The 18,536-nt window shown below is 49.0% G+C and overlaps 2 protein-coding genes across 2 annotated transcripts; both read right to left on the bottom strand.

The window, feature by feature from the left end:
• ETH_00029175 (glycine-rich protein 2, putative) lies at nucleotides 1-768 on the bottom strand (the record flags this gene model as incomplete). Its single annotated transcript, XM_013374277.1, has 3 exons — nucleotides 1-291; nucleotides 385-564; nucleotides 667-768. The coding sequence occupies 3 exons, from the start codon at nucleotides 766-768 to the stop codon at nucleotides 1-3; spliced, it is 573 nt and encodes a 190-aa protein (XP_013229731.1).
• A 6,909-nt stretch (nucleotides 769-7,677) lies between these two features.
• On the bottom strand, nucleotides 7,678-16,761 carry ETH_00029170 (alpha-glucan water dikinase 1, putative; the record flags this gene model as incomplete). The annotated part of the gene is made up of 17 exons (XM_013374276.1): nucleotides 7,678-7,782; nucleotides 7,957-8,116; nucleotides 8,340-8,475; nucleotides 8,687-8,777; nucleotides 9,010-9,508; nucleotides 9,788-10,053; nucleotides 10,203-10,400; nucleotides 10,597-10,996; nucleotides 11,272-11,639; nucleotides 11,803-12,015; nucleotides 12,267-12,965; nucleotides 13,156-13,351; nucleotides 13,534-13,842; nucleotides 14,091-14,386; nucleotides 15,000-15,408; nucleotides 15,904-16,278; nucleotides 16,526-16,761. 17 exons carry the CDS (start codon nucleotides 16,759-16,761, stop codon nucleotides 7,678-7,680), a joined length of 4,956 nt encoding a protein of 1,651 aa, XP_013229730.1.
• Between the last annotated feature and the right edge of the window lie 1,775 nt (nucleotides 16,762-18,536).

Below are 18,536 nucleotides of genomic sequence, written 5' to 3'. Positions count from 1 at the left end.
TCAAGCGTAGTTGTTGTAACCGTTGCCGCCATACCCGCCGCCTCCATACCCACCTCCCCTGCTCCCACTATCATAACCTCCCCTCCCACCACCGCTGCTCCCTCCATAACTCGAGCCGCCTCCATAATTGCCGCCGTTTCCACCGCCATAGCCGCCACCAGTGCCATAGCCACCACCGTAGCCACCACCTCCGCCGCCTCCAAAGCCGCCACCTCCATATCCACCTCCACTGTATCCGCGTCCCCCGCGGCTGCTTCCATTATAGGAAGGCGACATCCTGCGATTATCACCCTGAACAAAAATAACAGCAGCAGCAGCGAAAGTGCTCCAATCGAGGAATGGTAGTTAGCAGCTCCCAAGGCTCAGGAAATGAAAAAGACCTACTTTGACAGGAGCGCCTCCAGGGCCAGTTACACGCACGGCCTTTTTCCGACCGTCATCTCCTGACTGAACTTGGAACTCAACCTCTTCTCCCTCACAGAGGTTTCTGAACCCGTCAGCCTTTATCTCCGTTTGGTGCACGAAGAGGTCCGTTCCATCATCAGATGTAATAAATCCAAAGCCCTAAATTCAAATAAGAACATTTTTTAGGAAGCTACAGTCGTCGCCACCAACCTACAGGCAAGTGGTTCGCGTTGCAGGGTGGGAGCGGAACTACCGGCGGACCTTCTTTGAATCAAACCACTTGCAAGTGCCCCTTTGAATATCGCTCATTTTCTCGATGCAGCCTTCACCAGAGTTCCCTATTCCTGAGTAGAAAATCGCCATGGGCAAAGAGTGACAGTTGGACGACGGACGGAAATAGAGGGTCCTCCAAAATAGCACGGGGGTCTAGGAATCGCATCCCACGCATTTATTTGTTGACGCAGTATGTCACTTCACATGCAATGAATTCAAAACGTCAAAATTGCTGTTAGCCACAATGAGGCAGCGTGCTCTGGCGGATGGTTGGCGATCGCGAAAAAGCGCCTTGAGGGACATTGGCAGAAATCACCATCGCAGTATATTTGAAAGGGCATCCCCCAAGCTTACCTTAACCAGATTCAAGACACAAAGAAACTATCCTGACAATGCATGTTTCTCTGAAACCTCAATGAGTACGTACGTGGGGTGGAGGAGGGGTGACAGCAGGCGTGCAGCTGGAGGCGCATCCCTGCCTGAACGAAACCGCTTGCGCCCAGCATAACCATGGTAGGTTAACCCTAATGAATGCAGAATGAGCGTCTGAGCATGAAATATTTATTTTATGTTGTAGTCACGGATTACCTTGTCACTGAACATGCTAGTGAAGCACATCAGAAAACTTGCAGCGCTCTCTCCAGCGTACTCTCGAGGGGTAACCACCGAGATGAGTCAAGAACAATGCTCTTTGCCACATATGTATTGATATTTCAAAAGACTTCCTATATCCCTTTCAGTGTTATCCTAGAAGAAGAAAAGTAGGGAGAAATACGCCCCAGACAGGCGGACGACCAGCACTGCTTAACCAAGTAGACACTGGCCAGTTGGACGCTTGGAGCGGTCTCCTCCTAAGAGAAGTTGGTACCCTTGTACGTAATGGATTTCTCTCCCAAAGTGATATTACAAGCATCGTCTCAGTTGTCGCGGGTCGCCACATTCATCTCTAATCAGCATGAAGCCCTCGCGCACTTCAGGGACAAATATCCATGGTTGAACAATGATTTACAAGTAGTATGCAGCAAATAATGAATATACAACCAGATGTTAGTGTAAAATATATCAACAGAGACGTGTCTTTCGTTCACCAATAATAAGAGGCATATATGGGTGGAGATGTCCAATGCTCTAAGACACAAGTTCTAGTTGACGCCAAAAATGAACGATAACTCCTAGAACTTAGAATTGAATATTAATGATATTATGCTTTCAATTGAGAAAGCAAAAGGACCAAACTAGGCTGCATGTAGTAAAAAGTATTTTAAGATGAGACTATTGTGTGCAAATGCATCTTCTAATTGACACTGAAACAAAATATTTGTTGCATTTTCTCCTAGCTGACACACTAACGGCTGTTGTTCGTATACCAAAGCGTTTCGAAATATCCAATAAGTTTTACGTGGAGCACGGAAATAGTAAAATGGGTTTTCTGTGAATCATTGAGAGCTAGCAGCATAAACAAATCTACGCCGCCCCCGGTTACTCAAGAGAAGGCAAGCCCTGCAAGAATTTATCTTCAATTGATTGTACAATTATATGTTTCTGTGGCGTTTCTTTGGCCTTCCAAAATATTGAATTAAGCTAATGTTGAAATTACGACCCCAAAAGGAATCTGTTCCTTGGATTTAAACGCCTCCGGGCAGTTATTCAGTGAACGATTTGCCTAGTATCTCCGTACAAAGCGGAACATTTGGGTACACAGGTTGTAAGTGGCGTGATGGTGCTACGAGAAAGTAGTGCGATAACTTTGCAAGAAGGCTAAGTGTTCTCAAATACTAGTGATTTAAATAATGCTAAGCAAAGCAGAACGACTGCAACTGAATAGAAGTCCTGCAATACTTGAAGGAACCACTGGCTAAATTATGGGGTCGTCTAGTTTCACAAGAACTGAAACAAGAGCAACTCTGCTGTGAATCTAATAGATGGACAATGATTCTTAAGAAACCAACGCTGCTAATTTGCACTTGGTAAGAAAGACCCGCAGATAGCACATATGCCAAAAGGAATGAAGTGCAGGAAAAGTATATCAAAAGCCAAGCCCATAATGACTTTCGCTGCATCTGAGGCAGACGACAACAACGAAAGTCCATACTTAGCGAAGCGTACATACGAACGACGAACCACGTAATAAACTTGTCAAAAGACGCAGCTCCCATGGTGGTTGGGCCTATAATGCTTTGCAGCCAAGCCGACGTTTTGGCACTGGCAGCGAAGCGCTCGCTAACAAGGGCTCTGTAGTGTGCTAAGCCAAGATTTGCTTCCACATGTCCCTCCTGTTCTGGCTGGCTATCACAACTTACTGAAGAAACTATTTATATGTTAGAAGGATCTGAACATCGTCCTTCTAGCTCCATTCGCATCTGAACATCGTCCTTCTAGCTCCATTCGCCAAAGGGATACAACTGTCTCTCCCCCAATCCTTCTTCCTCCCTGCGTGGCCGTGTGGCTCACTGCAGCTTCGGTGGTTCTTGTCAGTAACGAAACCCAGTCTTGACTACAGAGTACCACTATGTCGCACCTGCATGTCCTATAGCCGTTCTACAGGGCTTTTGGGTTTTTGCTTTCTTTTGCTTTTCTTGTAGTGCATGCTACAGGTAGCTTATACAAAGGCCATTCGTGTCAATCTTCAGCTTGTCAGACTGATTATATCAGGCTGCACCTTGTCGTGTAAACCTGCCGTGTCCTGCACCAGTTCACAGGAAATGCATTAGGTCGTCCAGGAAACAATCACGACCAAAGTGCATTTTTAGCGCTGTCACTACGCCATGAGTACCCAGTCACTCGCCATACACCACAACGAACGAACACTCCATAAAGGCTTGCCTCATTTCAAGGTGCAGCCATAGAGCGCCACATTGCAGTGCAGCCCAGAAATATCCTTCAGGTCCCCATAATTAAAAATTTGTAGATTGACGCACCAAATGGGGGCGATACGTGGAGAAATGGATTCAATTCTCAAGCGTTAAGGCTTAGTGTTCCTTGCAATTAAGTCCAAGGGTCGGAGCCGGCAAGAGGTACTGAAGCTGAACTGCGGCGCACATCCACGCAGCGAGAGGGGAGCATCCGAGGAAGTCGGAGGAGACAGAGTTCATCTAGAAGTGGGAGCTTGCGAAGATGTTGTTTCGGGCTTTTCAGCGTGTAGAAGTGTCTTCAGCTAGTAATGATAGGCACGAACACATTCAGCCAGAACAGATAGGGCAAATAGGAGACGAGCTGACCTCAGCTCACCGCGGTAGTAAGTCTGCAGCTGTAGAGTGAATAGGAATGCACGACGCGAGAGTGCACAAAAGCCATCCGCGAATGTTGGCAACAGCGTAAAGTCAGATGACTTTACTAGGATCTACTCAGCACACTCGCACTCGCCGCTTATCGCCCTTTTCTTCACAAAACACATGACAGCACAGCACCTCGGCGTCGAAAGTCTCAGGCTGGCTCAGCCCTATCTTCGTGCAACCTGGCGCTCCATATCCTTGCTTGTTTTCGCTACCTATTTTTGTATGGGCTTTCCGGTTTCCCGGATGGAGCCTGCTTTTACTTTTCTTATATTAGGGAGCAAAGGCCCCTCTGCATACTCAGACGGACACTTTCTTGCATTTCCTGGTATCTGTATCTCCATCCTCCATTTAATGAAGGGCTTTCTGGCTTATGCTTTGTTGTAAACCCACGCATCACTACTTCGCCAACCCTATGGAGCCCAGTGAGCTCGATTCACGCAGCGCGTACATCTGCATACTAAAAGACTTACGCGGCTTCACCCTCGCTCCATGCATCCGGTAGAGTCCTGTCGCCTCTACGTGGTTCTGCAGGCGTAGGACAGTCGGTATCACGCTAACTTCCCCCACTATACCTCTTTCACGCATTCCAAAGCCATTCAGTCCGTTGTTTCCTGCTGGGGCTTTCTTGTTCCTTTTCTCGGTGGCTCAGCCTCATACACTTTCAACACGGTGATGCCTTTCCCTCAAGCCCCCGCTATCATGGCGTCCTCTGACCTTTTTCGGATTTCTCGTAGTTGCTCTTCTTCGCAGTCGCTGGAAATTTGGCGTCATGCAGCTCTCTGTTCCACCTCTCTGTTAAGGCCAGCCCAGACCGGCGAAGAGGGCCGGTGGGATCTGCACGCTCCACCCATGGCAAAGGCTCTTGCTTCCGGCCACTCCCGAGGATCATACCTAACGACTTGAGGAATTTTCCACAGTGATGCACAGGTTGTTATCCACCCTCAGTCGTACACTCTTCGTGGTCTCCCCCACCTTATTCAATTCTGGGCAGCTCCCCAGCATTTTAGACTTGGACAGGCTACAGATTCTAACGTGGAGCCGCTACTTCAGCAGTTCCCGTTCTCCCAGATCTATAGTGTCCTTCAGATACGTCTGCCCCAGTATGGCAGAGCCCCTGAGATACCGAACTACCTTACGGTCCCTGTAGTGCACAGCACCTACTGCTGCGACTACGCTGGTAGCTGCCCCCTCGAGCAGGGGCCTATGATCAGCGTCTAACTTCGGTGCATTTCCCTGAAACAGTAGCACAAATATGACGAAATACAGTTATTTTTAGTTTTCCAAAATCTGTTGTCTTGAAAATCCCCCCCACTTGGGGCTCTCGCCGCCTAGGCCTTGTGGGGAGGAGGCCTGCACCAGTGCCGGCGCTATCGCCAGCCCCAGTGTCCACGTATTTACAGGCACCTCTAGTGTATGCAGTGTTAATTCGCAGACAAAGTGCCTTACTTCGATCCTAGTAAGAGGGTCCTCTCCTCTTCCAGTGTTACGACCTCTTGTAGGTCGCTAGCTAGCTATCTTCTATACGTTACCAGCACGCCCTAGTGTAGTGCCTGTGCACTTCAGTCCCCACGCATGCGATTAACCCAGATATCTGCGGAAGCACGGTAGGAACTTTCCTATGCTGCAAAGCATGGAAAGGTTCCTACAGTGCTTCCGTCCTCATGCTATGAATTTTTTTGGTGTGGCAAACGTGCGCTTTTTAAAGGAGCCGACTTGCGCATTCGTGGTAGGTGGTTCACCCTTGCAGTCAGTTGCTGGCCATTGTGCTGTCAACACGGAAAGTAAGGGTGCACCCACGGGCTCCTCTCCACTATGCAACGTCCATAACTCCGTGGCTTGGATTTTCAAGTGCTTTACTTGCTGGTTTAAAGGAGATTCACTCGGTTTCAGCTAGTGCGCATCTCTGATGGCTCCGACCCCGGCATTGCAGACGAGCGTCAAAGGACTGCCCAGTCTACGGACTGTTTTTCCTTCATACACTGCTGCCAATTTATAGCTTGGGTGTCTTTAATTGGTTAAACTATTTTCCTAGAATGGTATCTTGCGCTACAGCTGGGTCTTCCCACGTGAGACTCTCAGTGCCTTACAGTGAGTCAGTCAATACTTGTTGTCTGCTGGTGGTTTAGTTTGACTGAGCAGCATGACTCCACGTTAAGTTGATGTTCTGCTGTCTCTCCTGCGATTAAATGCATCTCGTGTATTTGTTCTTTCTCGTTCACTGAACTCAAACCGCCTTTCAATTTAATGTACACTTTGAATCATAAGGCAGCTTCACAATTCTTTGGAGAGGGACCTAAACACACGTGATTCACCTCTGCAGACCACGGAGGATTTCTCTCTACCAACATCATGAAACCCAAATCTTTTGTGTGCTCCTGACAAAAGACAGGATTAAATGGCTTCAAGTTAATTCGCACCTTGTGTACGACCCGAAAGTACCTTATCAAGGAGCATTATGCCTAGCCGCTGCATTGTTGAACGCAGCAATGCCATTCAGATGTGCAGCCCGAAACCACGTGTAGGTCTCTCTAAGAAGCATTCAATCGTGCTTTATTGACCACAGGAATCGCTTGCTAGTCCAAAAGACGTGCGATTTCACTTGTCAAGTTACTTTTGCATCATAGAAGCCAAATACTTCCGACTTGCCAACTACACAACCTGCCGGGGTTACGGTGTGAAGTGGACTGTTCTTACTAGACTGAATGAAGTGTGCAGATAATAATGGGGAAGAACAGAAAGAGTCATGTCACCTGGCCTCGGACACTGGTGAATGCCGAATGGCTTCCTGAATTTACACCAACCCAGAGGACCTCAGGCACTCCGTATAGCCCTTCTATGTATGCTACCAGTAAATAATTTTGCGGTAGCCTCCTGCATGGACTGCCCTACAGAATGAAGGGTGCAATGCATAACGCGCTGAACTCAAGTATTGCCGGGTAGGAAGGAAAGTCGCTCCACTTGTCGTGGCTAGGAGCTTTTCCCCAGTTTTACAGAGACTTCGGTCTTCAAGACACAGTACCGTGAATTTGTAAAAGCGAACTGTCTCTGTCTTGCAATGCTGGGTACAGCATGCACCTTATTCCCCACAAACCGCATACGCCATTTGACTTCGGCCCTTCGGAAAAACAGGGCTCAAAGAAAGAGCCCGTTTGTGCACATGCGCTCTCAAAGAGTACGCTTCTTGCGTCGAAGCGACAAGAAAATGATTTACCTTGGACAGAATGTACATAGAGCTGGCGTGCCCACCCAAATGCACCAGAATTTGATTCGGGAAGGAGGGAGGGCTAGCTCATCGGGGCGCCAGGTATCTAGTCCCGTTAATAAGCATTGAGTTTTGGCAAACTTATCGTCACTCACCGTGTCGAAAGCATTTTGAAGCACAAAAAACCGCATAACAGCTGTCGAAAGAACAGAATGTTATGGGCAATCGAGTAAGATGCCTCTTGCTGACATCGTGCCAAAACAGTGCGGCGATTGGGAATTAAGCCCTCATTTGCTAAAGAGACGTCCATCTTTATTAGAAAAATGCACCAAAAGTGTGCATTTAACAGAATCTGGAAGGCAGCATCCGCGATTTAGTAATGTCACGCGAATGGTGCTTCGCACTACGTAAATAAATGCTCGTAATGTACGCCTATCTGCAACTACATTTAGATCTGCAAGTATCCACCTTCACGTCCACGAAAGTGACTGTTAACACTTCTGCACCTCCCGACGCTGAGCTCTAAACCTGCGGCCGAGTTTGCACAAGGGCAATTGTATCTTCACCAATGACCACTCCCTCAATGTCTTGCGGGGCTCCGTACGCCTCTTCAACCAGAAACCCAATCTGCACGCAGCGCAGCGCAACCTCGACTTGCCTGAACTGCCCAAGTGCTATACTTTGTCTTCAGCTCCAAAACAAAGTATGTACTCCTGTTGATTTATCTACCTCCAGTTGAGAAAACATGACAACAAAGCCCGCCTTGTCATCTGTTAAGACAACTCACGAAAATATTCTCACCTTGCTGATCTTCGACAGCAATGCTTGTCTGTAATCTCTGTCGCTAACAAGGCGTTGCCTCCAGTAACACAATGGTAGCCAAACGGCCTTTTCCGCCGGAATAGACTCGAATAAGCCCGCCCCTGCAAACCCTTCGAGGTCTTCACCGTTCGAGTCCGAACTGCGCCGGCACAAGAATTAATCGAAAGAAGGGAATTTGACAGAGATACCTACGTAATCTAAAGCATTGGCCTCTTAATTCGTAATGTCCTAGCATGATCGGCAGTCTCCAGGTCGATTCCGCCGCCTCCAACACGAAGTGCCGCTTTCAAAAGGTTGCTTTATTTAATCTTTACGCTCCCACTGAGAATAAAATGGGAACCACAGGAGAACCAGCCACCTACCGGAAAATTAAACACGGATCGCACGTCAGAGCGACGCTCTTGCTTGGAAATGCAATCACTTTTGCCTCCCCACAACGCTTCTGCGTCCACCCTAAAGCTCGACCCGCATAATTGCCCACAATGACCTCTCCAAGTCCTGACAAGGAAACAGCCAGCGAACACTCATAAGAGAATTACTACTGCCCCTTTGTTCCACCAGCGAATCAGTGAAACTGTATGCTGAGTGTGTGCGGACGAAGGGAACTCGGAAGCACGCCAAGCAAGGATTGCAGGGGAGGCAGATGAGTCTCCTGTAAGGCACACTAAAATGTTGAAATACTACATTGTGCGAATCGCAGCGCCCTCACCTGGGGCCATTTCTCCGTACAGTTCCTCAGCGTCCTGTGAAAACGGATTCTTCGTGTGCAAAACGAAAGAATAACGAACGGGAAGAAGCTCCTAAGAAGAAGACAGAAATGCAGCATGCCCGGGCTAGTGGAGCAAGTCCCCGAATCACACTGCTAAGAGTAAACTGAGGCCGCATTGCCTAAAGATGGCACCTAAGACCGAAAAGCTGCAGCAAAGAGCATTTACTCTAATCCGTTAACTTCCCTGCCTCTGAATGTACTCAACAAAGAGCTTCAGGAACTTCTACGTAAGCAGAAGCTACCGTTGGGTGTCAGCTGTTCACCTGCACGAGAACTGCCATATTGAGTTCGCAATAATCTCTTGATGCTTTTGTGAGTGAAATCCAGGGACGTAGTCCAAAGAGCGAAGCCCACACTTGGACCAAGGCTTCTGTGCATTTCTTATCACCATTCTTCTTCCAAAGATCTAGGAGGTGAGGACGCCGACTCATGTTGGCGCTGGAATCTCCGCTGGTCCCGCCTTGTGCATCGCTACTTTGAAGCGCCTCCTTCAGCGCCTCGCGAAGTTCCTTAGGGACTGATATATTTGCAATAGACTTGCGGCATATCTCGAAAATAGCTTCGGCTTCCGAGTTCTTGAGACGAATCGACAGCCGCCTTAATGCATCACTTAGTGAAGCCAGTGCCTGCTCATTCTCAGGTGCATGCAGTGTGCGCTGCAGGCTGCCAAAAGGCAAAGCTACTGAGGCTGGAGTCAGCACACCGTTTGGAAGAGATGACATTAACTTGAAGATATTAAGAGATTTCGACCCAACTAAAGACCTAAACACAACAGACAGCCATCGAAAAAATTTTATCTCCATAAGCTCATTGCTTACAGGTGCCTAAAAGTCTGTACTCTGGATGGCGCAGAGATGAAACATAATTCTAAATCTGGGGACAGCAACTATCGGCTGTACTTGCGAGTGTTTCCTCCATGTGTGAGCTTCGTCTCATCTTTTCTGCCTTTGTTCCAGCGAAGTCGTAAAACTCACGCGGGTCGTTCATATTATTGCTCTTGAAAGGGACATGGGACATATACAGCTGGAAGCGTTGGCTTACGATGTAAATTTCTCTGGAGTTATGGCCCAAGGAGCATCCATAGAGGCATCCAGGATGGCGACATTCCTGTCAGCGTGCTTAATGGATTTTCGAATTTCTTCCTCTTCATGAGTTTCCATCACTAGCTGCGATGCCTTACGGTCAAAGAGACTTGAACAGGTCCTCTGGACCAACGGGTCAGGCTTCCACTTCGACGCAGGTGCCACTTTTAAGCTGCTGCCGTCGCGCGTGCATTGAATCTCAACCCACTGCCCGGCAAGCCGCTCCTGAGACAAGCAGCAGTGATACGGTAAGGCAGCAAAGAAAGATTCATACCAGCACTCATCTTGCGAAAAAAATTATTTCGATTCCGACGCTGCGGTCATGCCAAGCATGGTTTGCACATTGTTTCCCCATGAAATGCAACAACTCTCACCAGCTCGCTACTCTCTGCCTCGTCGAAGCAGACTGCCAAGAGCACATGGGCATTTCTTGCGCGGACAGACACATGACTGAGTATGTCCGGGGAAACCGCCGCAGAACGGACAAGAACAGCTTGTACGCCTTCGGGAATCTCTTCCTCGCCACTTACAGCATTGCAAAGCAATATTGTTGGCGAATCGAATACCTTGTCCTGAGAACAGGAAGAGACAGTAGGAAATTCCACAGTAAGAAGCAGCCCCCCATTGACTCCAAAAAACCGACGGCGATTGCAGAGATTTCATTACCGGCATTCAGCTTCGCTATTTATAACTGCACGTACGCAGCAGGCCGATACACAGGACAGCGTAATCGATAAGTGAGTAAGTTTCTCCAGCAAACTCACGGACCTGGATGCCCGCGAGCTCGTTAATAGTAACAAAATCACCCCTGACCCGCTCAACAACCGAGATGAGCTGCCATGCTGGTAGGCTCGCGGCTTTTCTTAGCAGTGGCTCCAGTCGCTTGATGGAAAATGAAATGCTGAGCAGCGAGGAGCCACGAAGCACCTCGTCCACGAAAAAGTCAAGCACCTTCTTGTCGGTCCCCACTTGGGCTCCCAAATACTGCGCTTTTGGCCCAAGGCCCTCTTGCACGGAGTCCACTTGTTTACCTACGAATCGAGAAAGTCGGTCTACAAGGGCCTTCAAGAGAAGCGCTGCCTCGCGGCATTCGTTTATGGAGCTGTCTCCACAGGCGCAACTAGATGCGAGGTCTCCAGATAAATGCTGCCAATCGGCGCACAGGTTCCTGAGAAAGCAGAACCTTGTTCAGTGCACGTTGTGTTAGTTCACTTCACGTCATTTCATCGGTCACAAGCTGGAACAAATAAAGATGATGTGTTTGCTTCCACAGATGCAGAAAGCAGTACAGCGGAACACCTGTATTCACCTGCAGCCTTTGACGGTGAGGGTTAAACAAGGAAAAACGTGGCACACAAAAGCGGGAGCAGTGTCTATTACACTGGCCCTGCGCATGCATGAACTCTAGCTGCAACATGGGTACTCGAAGAAAAAACGGCTCACGTCAGCTCAACATTGAATGGATCGTGCGCAGAAAGACAGAGTAGGAGTTCTCGCAGATGTGTCGCAAGCTGCTGAGCATCAAAAGAGGCCGTAGCTTGCAACAGCAATCCCTGCTGCTGCTCCAGGACGAAGTCAAGCATCAGCAACTCTCTCGTACCAGCGATCTTGGAATCATCAGAAGTGTTAAGGCCACCATTTTCGTTGAGTTGGAAACATATGCGCCGACGAACTTCCGATAAACGCACAAACCGACTGTGGAGCTCCCCGGACCCCATACCATCTGTCCGTTGGCCCATCTCCCCCAACACTGCTTCTACCATGTGGGCAGTATCTCCAGCAAGGTGTGCCCGCGCGTAGTCGAATGCTTTCTGAATGTCCCCGCAAGAGATAGCCCGCGCACCAAAACCAATACGGTACGTTAGCCGCAGCATCTAAAATGACGCACAGCTGTGTCAGCTCTGTTTGCTGCTGCAATAGCTCTGATTGCGGATGGAGAGACACCCTACGGAATAATGCAAACTCGCAGCTCACCCGCGCATCCCTAGCATCGTGAACATCCTGTATCACGCTGAGGTAAGACTTAAAGTCGTTGATAAGCTCGTTTATATCCGTGTGCACCATGTGAGGCTCCATTGTAATCTTCCTTTCATAGCTCGCGAGCCGCTCTCTGGTAATACCGTGGTCACCCAGCACACGCCAAAACGAAGAAATATCCCCGCGGCTCTCGAGATAAGCGATTACTGCCTGATGGTGAAGCAGAAATAAACAGTGAGAGGGCAATTAGGAGTAGTGGGGAAGGTGCGAATTTTGACGACATCATTACATCAAAAAAGTCTGCGAAGCTGCAGACCTAGACAGGTCCAAAAATTATATCTACTTTACTGCCATATCGTCTGTTGCTGCCGTAGAAACGTAGGAGCTTGAAAATGTTGGGGCGTTTAACTGCGACTCTTCTGAATAGAGATACAGCGGGCCGGGGGCAGTCTGTGTCCTACTCTGCATATGCCGATGTCGTCTGGAGTGGTGTTGTTATGGAGCTTCTGATGCCACTGCTCGTAAAATGAGCCATGTTCCGGTATATGGTGCTTATGCATGATCTCTAGAATTCTGTCTCTTATTGCCTGACCCTGCGAGCCACCTCTTCCCATAGTGCTGAGGCACCCTCGAATCAAGTGGCGGTGAGACGGGTGACTGCGCCAGAGTCTAGCGGCATAGAATGTCAGCGATTCGCATGCATGAGCTAGCTCTCGGGGCTTTGTGTTGTAGTTTCTTTGCCAGTCCAGCAACCCCAAAAATGCAAATCGAGCCCACGTGAACATTAGCTCCCAGAACTCCGTCTCTTCAGCCGCCTCAGCCGTAGCTAGATCCTCATATGCTACAGCATCGTGAGCGGCACGAGCCTTCCCCATCGGGGCACCAAAACCCTCAGGCAAGGGCGCCTCGTCCCCCTCCCACTGCCTATGGGACCAGGTCCGCACAAGCTCCGCAACCCTTTGCGCTCGCGTGCCATATTCTGGAGATGAGATAAGCCTTGCCTCGGAGCGCCTCGCAAAGGATTCATAGAACTCGCGCATCAGGTTGTAGCGATGCATCAATGTCATGTGCTGCCACTCCACCTCAGCCTCCACAATCTTCTCGAGATACTCGCGATTTTCACCTTTCACTGGCACGTTCTCGACATCCAGCAAGCGTACCTGCAACGGTAGAACAGCCTAATTTACCAACGCTGGCACTAGTGTTTCCTCCCCATGTCATAGTATTCACGAGCCCACGAGAGTTATGATGCGAGCGACAGGAGAAAAATCCAGCTCATAACAGGGGCTGACAGAGGCTGCCCATGACCAGAATAATAAAGGTGGACTTTTTCACTTAAATGATGCGTACCTGTATGTCTCTATTGTCAATAGCTTTGTACCATCTGTCAGCGTTTCTTTCTCTGAGGCAACAGGCGAAGCCGTCAAACAGAGGTTCAATGCCAGGGTCTCCTTCAAAGAGAGGGGGAGTTTTCGTTGCTGGGACATGGATCTCTAGATGCTGTAAAAGGCCGTCAGCAGAGTCTTCGAAGGGAGTTTCACAAGCGCTGCGCCCACCACGCGGTTGAAGACAGATCGAGCACAAGGAAAAATCTTCAAGTATTTTCGTGATTTCTCATGGCGAGATGGGAAAGGACAAACAGACGCAGAGAGCTATGGAGAACTTAGAATCCACCCTACTGCGGCTGCCCTGCACTAAATGGAACGCCTTCTCTTGATGTGGGCTTACCGTTGAGGATCTGCCACAACTGTGTGAGGAGGTCTGACCTCAGGCGGAGGACATATCCACTGGTATCTTCCACCTTTCGCTGTCTGTACGGAAGGTGCGCTCGCACCCTCCCCCTTCCGCTGCAGCTCCGTCTGTCTTCTTCCCATGATGTCGACCATGCCCCACCTCAGTACGCAAGGCGTTTGCAGACAAGCTGTGAGAGAAATTAGAACGCTGTGCTTTGAAGGGTCTGCCTCAGTCTTGACCAAAAGCTCCCCAATTCCCTCCGAGAGAGGCACGCGACGCAACGACAGAGCAGTTGCCGCGTCCCTGAAAATGTTAGACGCAAACAGAACAGTGCATGAGTGCGATTACGCGAAAGCAAACCGTTTCTGAGACAAGGCAGTTCACACTGCGATAAGAGCTAGTTCCTTCATTTAAACATAAGAATAACTGTAGGGGAGCACGTTTATCACGGGAAGCGAGGCGCACTAAAAGGCCAGAATTTACTCCAGCACTGTCCGTATATCTGCCTTTTTTGTATTTTTACCTGAATCTACTTCATAAGGGGGACTTACTGTTCCTGCGCGAACTTGTTGAATGCTTGTTGAGCATCGTTCCACTTCTTCTTTCTTTCTTCTCTCTCTTTCTCCTCCTCCGCAGCTCTCAACTCTGCAATCTTTCTGTATTTTTCCCTTAGGGTTTCCCAATAACGATGCGTAGGGAGCTTTACGAAGAAGTCCCCTGTGCGGTCGGCGAACCACCGGTCAGCCATTACCTCTTTCAACACAAACGACACTCCGCACGGCACGGCATCTCCTCTGAAACATAGAGCAACGTGCTGGAAACCCACGCTCCTAGAAGTCTCGCAGAACTGAACAATGCGCAGAATTAAATAAAGAAGCACAGCAAAGGCTGTCTTCAAAAAATCGAGTTTCGGCGCCACACAGTTGCAGGCTTCGGAACGACACACAGAAGAAAAAAAAAAGGAGATTCACATTACTATTACTAAAGCCTTTTCGTTCCCCTGCGTGTGTATACTGTTGCTTCTCTGGAGATGAACTGAATATGCCAGTGTACTGTATGAAACCATGCATCTGGACGTGTAAATGCAGCCACAGTGCGCAGATGCACGTAGACAAATACGCAAGAGTTTGTGCTTCTGTGCAGACGAGTACATACATGCACGTGGGGCTTTCAATGCAGTATATAATGGTAAGCGTCCCTGTGCATAGCTGCTCACTAGAAAAACTCAACTTTTTATTTGCGCATAAGCGGCGCAGGTATTACCGAGCTTAGCCACAAGCACAAATGTACATAATATGCATTACTACAAAATCTGTTTGTGCAAAGGCAGTGTAGCGCGAAAAATATCGTTAGCAGACTAATTCGCAAAGGCAGAAAGTAGCCTCTATTGCACAGCATGTGCACATAAGCGGGACCCTATGGCCATGTATAGGCAGACGCAACTTCACGCTTTAATGTACCTCAAACAAGGTTTGTGCCGCTTTGTTGTCGATTGGATAGTGCGCAAAAGTTCCGTAGAGCGTCTCAAGGTTGCACTGCTCTTCTGGAGAGTCCTTGGAGTACTGCTGTTCATCCACGTTTCTTTCCTTCCCAGGTCGGCTTCGATCTGTCCCATCCGCAATTTTCGTGTCTTCAGCTTTCAGTCCGTGCTGCCGCTCATCTTCCTGCTGGCGATTACTGTCAACGTGCATGAGCATCTTGTTCAGTTCCATGCGTTTCCATGGGCTTGTTTGCGTCTCTGCTGTTCCCCAGTGCAGCAAAAGAGCCGCCGGCCAGTTGCAGAAGATTTCCAAGCCGCAAGCATCCTTGCTAACGAATGTCAATGCCAAAAGCTGCATGTCGCCGTCGTTGACTGGAATTCGCCAGTAGCTGCGCGCACCAGATGGCGCAACTAGATTGGGGAACCAGATGCAAACATGCATTTGCAGAGGGTAGCTGAGCGAACCTATCCCGGAAAAACACAGGAGAAATTAGAAAGGAACGCCATATACGTATATCCAGATTTGGCTGTGAATGGATCCTATTTGCCAGGTGCATATACCGAAATATGAAAAGATAGGATTTATGGAACGCCACACAAACCAATCAAGGTTATGTACACAGTTCCCCCTTGTGTGGAGCCTTCTAAAGCCGGCTAACGCCAAACCGAAAGGTTCCCGGTCTACCTTGGAGCGAGGAAAACAATGTGCTTCCTTGGTATGCTGGTGTTGTTTTTCATGTGCTGCCCCGACAAGGTGACACAAAAATTGCAGAGTTTGCCTGCTCCTACGGATACAGTTCGTGAGGTGTATGGAGGATGCCAAGAAGATGGTCCAAAAAAGAAGCACGAAAAAATCGGAATTTGTGTCTAGCTGGCACACTCACTGTGCGGTGGATGGCTTGATGTGCTGAAGTGGCTGTGACTTCTTGTATGCATCAATGGCCTTTAGGAAAGCGGTTCTAGACACCAGCTGCTTAAGTGCCTGTTTCAGAGGAAGCATGAAGTTCGTAGACGGCCGGCCCGGAGTCGTCTGCTTGAACCACTCATGGGGAGGGGAGTGGAGTACAAAAACCAAGTACTCAGGGGCTGCATCTACAGGGAAACTCAAGTCCAAAACCGGTGGCGGAGAGGAGTTGGGGGACGGAAAGGGGATATCGGTCGCCGTCTCGCCAAACTGTACCGGCGAGCCATTGCTGCGCAGCTGTTCCCTGAACTCGCCTTCGGGCGGCAGCCACTCCCCTGGGTTCCTAGCTACACCCCTGCATCGCCACAAGCACCAAAACGCGAGTGAGTTGACATAATACCACGTATGCAAAAATCATGCTCTGTCAGGGGCAGTTTACCAACCAAAAACCGATTAACTGCTCCCCAAGCAGCATGGCAGTACAGCACCTGTACGAACCGCTTTGCTATTCGTCCCAAAAAGTTACGGGGTTAGCTCAATGAGCACGAAAAAGGACTACGCCAATGATGTGCCGGCTAGGTCTCGCGCAGCCTTAGCCTTACCAGTGCAGTAAGAGCTTCTTAGACGCCTCGTGTGGTCCAAAAAAGGGCTCCTTAAAGGAAAAGAGAACCTGTGCCACCTCCCTGTCAGAACCTGAGCTCTCAGGGTGCCTTCGGACGGTGCACAAAAGGCAGCGCCCGCCATCAACCGGTAGCTCGACGACACATGCATTTGCATCTGCGCCTTCAAGAAGAGGCAATGCCTCTTGCTGCTGCTGCTCCTGTTTTTCGTTCGCCATCTCTACCTGTTCAGCCTGCTATGATAAACCTCGTGGACTGCCCAGAGTCGAAATGGGACTTCATGGCGTCCCCGCGGGCAAGGAGACGGCGACTTTCTGGGAGGACCTTTCAGACAACAGTTGCTGTATTGGAGACTCGCGAACAATCGAAAGTGTGGCTGCAGGGCACAGCAAACCCCACAAGCTGCTCCTCTACAAGGTACAGTTATCTCAATATGAGTTGACTTCCGCGTGTATGCGGGGAGACGACCACTTTTCGGAGGACTCTACGGCCACTCACTGCGGCAGAAAGTGTGATCGAGAGAAGAGAAACAAACTTAGATGGGCACTAGCTTGTCCCACCAATTCCGCCTCAGGCGACCACGGGCAACCGCTGAAGGCGTGAGCGAGGAGGGAGTGCCAATATCAAACTCTTTTTACCTGGGTTTGGCTCAACTGGAAATGAATTTGTTCAGTCCGTGGCAAGCGCTTATTGCAGTATAGGGTGAGCGAGCTGAGAGAGGAGATTAAGGGCCTCTCTTACCCCTAGGCTCCACTTTCACACCAGCCGGAGCAGCCGACACTCCACCAACAGACCGAATGTGTTCTGTTTTTCACGAGGGACCACCATCACATGCAAAACCTTAAATTAGCCTTTAAGCATTAATCAAGCTATATAATCAGCGAATCTGGTGGATTTAAACACTTTTTTCAATGTTGTTTTGCACCGCCGCACGGTGCGTGTGCGTTACCTTTCGAAGTGCGGTGCTACAAACGGCAAATATCAGTATAGAACTTCATCTCTATGACTCATTATTTTAAGTGGAAACCGCTTCTACGTCTCTCTGGCTCCTAGTGCATCCTGATTTAGGCATTCGGGCCGAGTCCGCCGTTTGCGTGTATACCAGTTTTTACAGCTCCAGATGTAACGGTTCTTTAACTGCCTTGCACACCACTTCGCTCCGTTAGTTTTCTTTTCAAGCAGTTAATGTTATCGTTATGACAGTTAAGGACCGTTCAGGCTGTCGCATATGGCCGGTTCTACGGAGCCAATCAGGACCCAGGTGGAAATGAAGGTGCAGACGCATAACTGAAACCGGATTTTCAACTTACTATACCAGGTCTTCTCTAGTTAGTTTCGTACAGCACGACTCTAATATTTGGGTCTTCAAAAGGACTTCGCAAATCTGCCACGGTTCGGCACGGTCCCGCGCTTGGGCTGATCTGAAAAGTGTGTAATCCACAATTACATAGTCAGTCAACGCCGTCTTATGTGTATACATCCGAATACTGATTTTGTATCATTTGGAAGCAGCTAATTTATCTCGATACCCTGACGGTTGTTTTGTATTGGTCAGGCACCAGTGGAATGCGATGCTTGAATAGCTATTCAAGCATCGCATTCCACAGGAGGAGAGCAATAGCAACTGCACTGTGCAGACTGTAAACGAAAGTGACTTTCTTCCCTGATGAGCCCGCATCTTTCTAAATTTATTTGGCAGCCTTTACTGGACTTGTTGCAGTGTAATGGCCAACCCGAGGAACTTTGGCAACTAGCTTCAGCTGCCCACTAGAGTGGGTTATGATCTCTCCTCATAGTCAAAAGCTGGGCTAGAGTGTGCAAGAGTAGGATGGACTTTTTCTATGGGTAGTTTAAAAATGTGCTGTGTGAGGGTGATGAATCGAGTGCCGGGGCACTAATTGACTTCCTTCTGCGCACGTTCGTCTCTCTTTCTGCTACGCAACTTTGCCTTGTCAGAAGAGAGCAGAAAACATATTCCAAGAGGTACATACGA

This window comes from Eimeria tenella, genomic scaffold (genome assembly GCF_000499545.2).
Source record: "Eimeria tenella Houghton genomic scaffold, Eth_scaff2, whole genome shotgun sequence".
NCBI classification, from domain to species: domain Eukaryota; phylum Apicomplexa; class Conoidasida; order Eucoccidiorida; family Eimeriidae; genus Eimeria; species Eimeria tenella.
Note: the sequence above shows the minus strand (reverse complement) of the source record. Positions and strands in the feature narration are given on the sequence as shown.